We start from the raw sequence: 6,018 nt of genomic DNA on the forward strand, positions 1-6,018 counted from the left end.
TCGATACTCAGGTGCCGACGATGAGGAATGTTGAACAATGTGATGCATTTTCGCAAATTTCACTCTTTTTAATACCAAATTTCGCACACAAAGCCCTTGAAGCACCTGCATTCGGAGGACAATTGAGAAAAATCACGTTTTCAGTTTTTCTGGCAGCTGTGTTGGGTAGATCGCAACCCAAATGTAGTTTGTGTTTTCTCGCATCCTGGTTAGATGGGTTCAGATTGTATCATAAATCACAAATCAACACTGTCTTTTAGTCTCTGACTTCCCAGACGTTTCCATAATGTGTTGTGTCCATTGCGAACTGTTGCTTTTTGTTGGGTTTAGTAGGTGGTCTTTCGTTTTCTTTATAAAACCACATATATTCAACCTGAGAATGTTTTTCTCCTCCACAAACACTTATTAACTGTTTTTGACAAGAGTATTAACAACACAAACAATTTCCTCCCTCTGCATCACAACGGTGTCATTTATGAAGGCGCAAGTGAGAAAGCAACTATACTTAATGATTTCTTTACTGATCAAGCCAAAATTGACTTCAAAGTTTTGAATCGAAATGAAGTTAAAGATATTCTTTTATTAGTTGACATAAACAAGGCATGTGGCCCTGACAAAATAAGTTATATGTTTATCAAGTTGACTGCAGAATCAATTTCTTTGCCCCTCACCTATATATTTAATAAGTCATTGCATGCATGTATATTTCCTACTATGGAAAGAAGCTTCAGTATTTCCGTTGCATGAGACGGGTAGTGTATGAATGTCTGAATTACAGGCCCGTTGGACTTACGAGCTGTACTGGGACGGCATTTGAAAATGAGTATTCAAAATATGTTTTTAGTTTTCTTGGGGACAATAATGTCTTAATAAATTTGCAGTCCTGATTTATGCCGGGAGATTGCACTGCTTATCAACTTACATATCTATATGACTTTATAGCAAATACCTTAGATCATGGAAAAGAAGTAGCAGCCGCTTTCTGTGACATTAATAAAGCTTTTGATAAAGTATGACATAAGGGTGTACTGTTTAAATTAGAGGCCTATGGAATATGTGGCAGTTTAAATGAATGGTTTCACAGTTATCTTAGTAATAGAGTACAAAGAGTAGTTATAATGGCCGATCATCAGATCTAAAACCAATATCGGCTGGGGTCGCCCATCGATAGGGCCGCAATTGTTCTTAGTGTATATAAATGATTTTAGTGTATATGAATGATATTGCAGATGGCATCAGCAGCAATATTCGACTATTTGCTGATGACACGTCAGTATATGTAATTGTAGATGATCCAGACAAAGCAACAAAGGTTTTGAATAATGACTTAAATCGTATTTCTGACTGGGTCGATAACCCTGGCAAGTAAATTTTAATCCAACAAAAACCGAAACGATTTTATTCTCTCGCAAAGTTAATCCCTCTGTTCACCCATCAAAATGAAAGGAACTCAAGTAAATGAAGTACATTCCCCGAAAGATTTAGAAGTTTACCTTCAAAAAGACTGTTATTGGAGAAAAAACAAATTGAAGAGATAGTAAAAGTTGTAAGTCCTGTGGTAAACTGTTTAAGAAGCTTTAAACATAGATTAACTAGACATACCTTAGAATGTATGCATACTTATTATATACTTCCACACTTTGATTATTGTTGCCACATATGGGACAACAGTATGACAGAACTATCTGTTATTTTAGCACTTTTACAATTAGGCGCTCTAAGAACGATTTGTGGAGCAGTGAGAGGAACTAGTCATGGCAAATCTACATTGAAACTCTCTTCGTACCATTAGTCAAGCGTAGAGAAATCAAGAAACTTACTTTATTCTACAAAATGAATAATAATCTTACCCCAAACTACTTATCTGATTTAATTCCAGAACATGTTTCAGCTTCAAGTTCTTACAATCTGAGAAATACTGATAGTATTCGCACAATTCGTTGCCATACAGAGTCGTATGTTCGGTCCCTTTAGCCAGACACCATACTCTTATGGAATAATTTACCACCTGAAATAACTAACTCAGAACCAGTAAATTCATTCAATAAACGACTGCAGACCAAAGAAAGACATGTTTTCTTTCACAAAAACTTTGTATCTAGATTTTGTCAAATAATTCATGCTCGTCTCAGAATTGGGTTTAGTGACCTGCATGTTCATCGTTTTGATAGATATATGTCAGATAATCCAAATTGTGCTTGTGGGTATCCATGGGGAGAGTCTCTCCACTCCTTCTTTTCTTGCCGTTATTAAGACTTAGTAAGATCAAATCAATTTTTCTACACTAATTTTTGACTTCTTCAAGGTAATCGAACTTCAAGCAACAGAATTAATCAGTTCATTCTTGACTCTGTTACATACATACATACATACATACATACATACATACATACATACATACATACATACGTACGTACGTACGTACGTACGTACGTACATACATATATACATACATACTACTTTCAAACAGATTCAAATATTTCTACACTACAATTACTATGAATTTTTTTAATGCAACTTGTGTAGATTTATTTCCCGAATATGAATAATCTCATGCCCTTGTGGAAATAACTGTTGTTTTTTTTTTTTGCTTTTTCTGAAATTCATTGCCTGTATAAATTTTTGATTGTATGATATTATAGTTAATGGAGAGGCACTTACATACGCCTTTGGCTTGTTGTGCCAATCCATATACATGTTATTTATATTTTTCATGAATAAAAATATGTTTATAAAAAAACATTCTTCCCAAGTCGCTTCTGGCATCGTTTCCCATAAAATATCTACAGACATTATTGAAGGCTCACAATTTCTTCTACATGCCACAGCTCAAACATGGGCCCATGTCAGAAGCAGGGCCATTGCATGGTTACAAGAAGCAGTGTTGTTCGCCTTAAGCAGTGCTGTTCGCCGTCCACGGGTGTCTCCCCCTGTCCTTCACAAAGCGAGGGACAGATTCGACAAAAACTATTCACGAAATCGATGTCAGTATGAACGTCCCAATAATTTCAGGAACAAATTTAGTCTCCACCTGTATAACCCCCCTTGTATAAACATTACTGTCACATCACTAAACATCAAAGAGTACCTTGTTTCGTCTTCGTGAGAATAACTAAAGCTAAAACGTCGCGTCCTGCGAAGGCATGATTCTGACACAAGTAAGCCCTACCCTTAACTTGAACATCTACGCTGGACATAATTGGACTGCAACCATTGACAGGGGAGTAGGGTTGTGTTGTGTATAGCTGCTCAATTTACGCATTGATACGATGAAAGAGTGCGAGTGCGTATATAACGTTACAAGTGTTGCGTATATAACGATATATATATGACAGTGCTACACACATCTGTTTTACCACGACGTGGACATCGCGACAACCTGTCCTGCATCCAGTCGAACACGCGTGGAAACCCTTGTGAGGAGTCCGTGTGTTTTGACGGTCCATCCCACAATGATCAAGAGCCATACTGAAAAAAGCACAGATTGCCAGATGCTGTGTTCACGGGTTGTTTTCTCTATATAATCTACAATATTTCATGGTCTGATACACTTATGTACCCTCACTGATCTACACGTGGACTCTTCTAGTTCAAATAGTTGAAGGACAAAACCTCGATTTCAGTATTCGTTTAAAGCATTTATTGATTTCTGATACTTGACATTTTCTGATCACAGTGAAATGCTGATTATTTATCACGTATCAGATTGTACACTGAGTCACACTGAAAACGAAAAATAACATGTTAGCAATTTCTAACAAGGTTGTGTGACGAAATTTCATTCATCACTCGGAAATATATTGATGTGAGATCGCCGAAATCATAAACGCATGTGGGTTCGAAACCTTTTCGTGTTTCTTCCGTGACGAACATGTTATCTTGAAACTTTCAATATTACAAAAAAGACATAATACAACGGAAAATATAGATAACATCTTGAGTGTAATTGTCACCTTGTAGCCTACGACTATGCGTATGGGGGCTTCCACATTGTAAGGGGAAAATCTTGCTTGAAACAGCATAAAACAACAAAACGCCCTTCGTCCCCTGTGAGATGAGAGAGGACAATGCAGTGAATGGGGAGGTTTTATACAGTAAGGAAAAGAATGTTTGCATAGCAGAGAGGTGAAAGCAGAAGCAGGATGAGTCTTTCATTTCTTGATGGTACCGCCACTCACTGGGGCGTGAAATACTTGATTCTTCTTAATTTCGGGCATTAATATTCTTGAGTTGATTGATCCGAGATGTTGTCTGACATTTAAAACCATGATATCAGTGTGTTGCCTGTTGATAGAGTGATTTTGTTTGTTAACAATGTGTCCTGTGAGAGCACATTTGTGATCAGATTTCTCAACTAAATTTTATGTTCATTTAGTGTTATATCGAAGGGTCGGCAAATATATCCAAAACAGCTGCTTCCACAATCACAGCGAGTTTAGGAGTATCCTCTGTGATGCGCAACTGCTATTTCACTGGACAATTTGTCAACTGAGATATCAATCTTGCATCCATGTCCTGTGGCAATACTGAACGGCAAAAACGTTCAAATTGTCTGTCTTAAAATAATTTTTATATAAGGCTTATAGAAAGAAAGCTTTCAAAATCATAACTTTGCGATCAAGTTCATTATGTCACAGTGCAGGTTATTGCAAGAACAAGAATTATATAAGAATGGCTAGGTAATATTGCGTGATTCCGTGGGGAGAATCATTGTTATCACTGTTGACCATGTTCTGTATTGATGTATTGAGAGATTCACTTTTATCACTGTTGACCCTGTTCTGTATTGATGTATTGAGAGATTCACTTTTATCACTGTTGACCCTGTTCTGTATTGAAGTATTGAGAGATTCACTTTTATCACTGTTGACCCTGTTCTGTATTGATGTATTGAGCGATTCACTGTTATCACTGTTGACCCTGTTCTGTATTGATGTATTGAGAGAATCACTTTAATCACTGTTGACCCTGTTCTGTATTGAAGTATTGAGAGATTCACTTTTATCACTGTTGACCCTGTTCTGTATTGATGTATTGAGAGATTCACTGTTATCACTGTTGACTCTGTTCTGTATTGATGTATTGAGCGATTCACTGTTATCACTGTTGACCCTGTTCTGTATTGATGTATTGAGAGATTCACTTTTATCACTGTTGACTCTGTTCTGTATTGATGTATTGAGAGATTCACTGTTATCACTGTTGACTCTGCTCTGTATTGATGTATGGAGAGATTCACTGTTATCACTATTGACCCTGTTCTGTATTGATGTATTGAGAGATTCACTGTTATCACTGTTGACTCTGTTCTGTATTGATGTATTGAGACATTCACTGTTATCACTGTTGACTCTGCTCTGTATGGATGTATTGAGAGATTCACTTTTATCACTGTTGACTGTGTTCTGTATTGATGTATTGAGAGATTCACTTTTATCACTGTTGACTGTGTTCTGTATTGAAGTATTGAGAGATTCACTGTTATCACTGTTGACTCTGCTCTGTATTGATGTATGGAGAGATTCACTGTTATCACTATTGACCCTGTTCTGTATTGATGTATTGAGAGATTCACTGTTATCACTGTTGACTCTGCTCTGTATTGATGTATTGAGAGAATCACTTTTATCACTGTTGACCCTGTTCTGTATTGATGTATTGAGAGATTCACTTTTATCACTGTTGACCCTGTTCTGTATTGTTGTGTTAGAGATTCACTTTTATCACTGTTGACTGTGTTCTGTATTGATGTATTGAGAGATTCACTTTTATCACTGTTGACCCTGCTCTGTATTGTTGTATTAGAGATTCACTTTCATCACTGTTGACTCTGTTCTGTATTGTTGTTTGAAGAGAACCCTTATTATCATTTCCCAGTATGTATATATTTGTATTGTGTAGTTTCAGCTCTCTCTCTCTCTTTCACTCACTCACTCTGTTTCTCTCTCTGTTTCTCTCTCTATTTCTCTCTGTCTCTCTGCCCTCCCTCCATGCATGTCAACATGAAGCCAGGCACGT

General features: G+C 36.9%; 1 protein-coding gene across 1 annotated transcript; it reads right to left on the reverse strand.

The window, feature by feature from the left end:
- Window positions 1-4,952: 4,952 nt before the first annotated feature.
- LOC137286693 (fap1 adhesin-like) lies at window positions 4,953-5,996 on the reverse strand. Its single transcript, XM_067818671.1, has 2 exons — window positions 5,935-5,996; window positions 4,953-5,688 (listed from the first exon to the last, which is right to left on the reverse strand). Exons 1-2 carry the CDS (start codon window positions 5,994-5,996, stop codon window positions 4,953-4,955), a joined length of 798 nt encoding a protein of 265 aa, XP_067674772.1.
- Between the last annotated feature and the right edge of the window lie 22 nt (window positions 5,997-6,018).

This window comes from Haliotis asinina, chromosome 6, assembly GCF_037392515.1.
Source record: "Haliotis asinina isolate JCU_RB_2024 chromosome 6, JCU_Hal_asi_v2, whole genome shotgun sequence".
NCBI lineage: Eukaryota > Metazoa > Mollusca > Gastropoda > Lepetellida > Haliotidae > Haliotis > Haliotis asinina.

Excerpts from the sequence above, each read along its gene's own strand:
- LOC137286693 (XM_067818671.1), bottom strand. The coding sequence starts at position 5,996 with ATGCATGGAGGGAGGGCAGAGAGACAGAGAGAAATAGAGAGAGAAACA. Across the intron at positions 5,689-5,934 it reads GAAACAGAGAGAGAAACAGA|GGTCAACAGTGATAAAAGTG; the intron begins GTGAGTGAGTGA and ends AATACAGAACAG.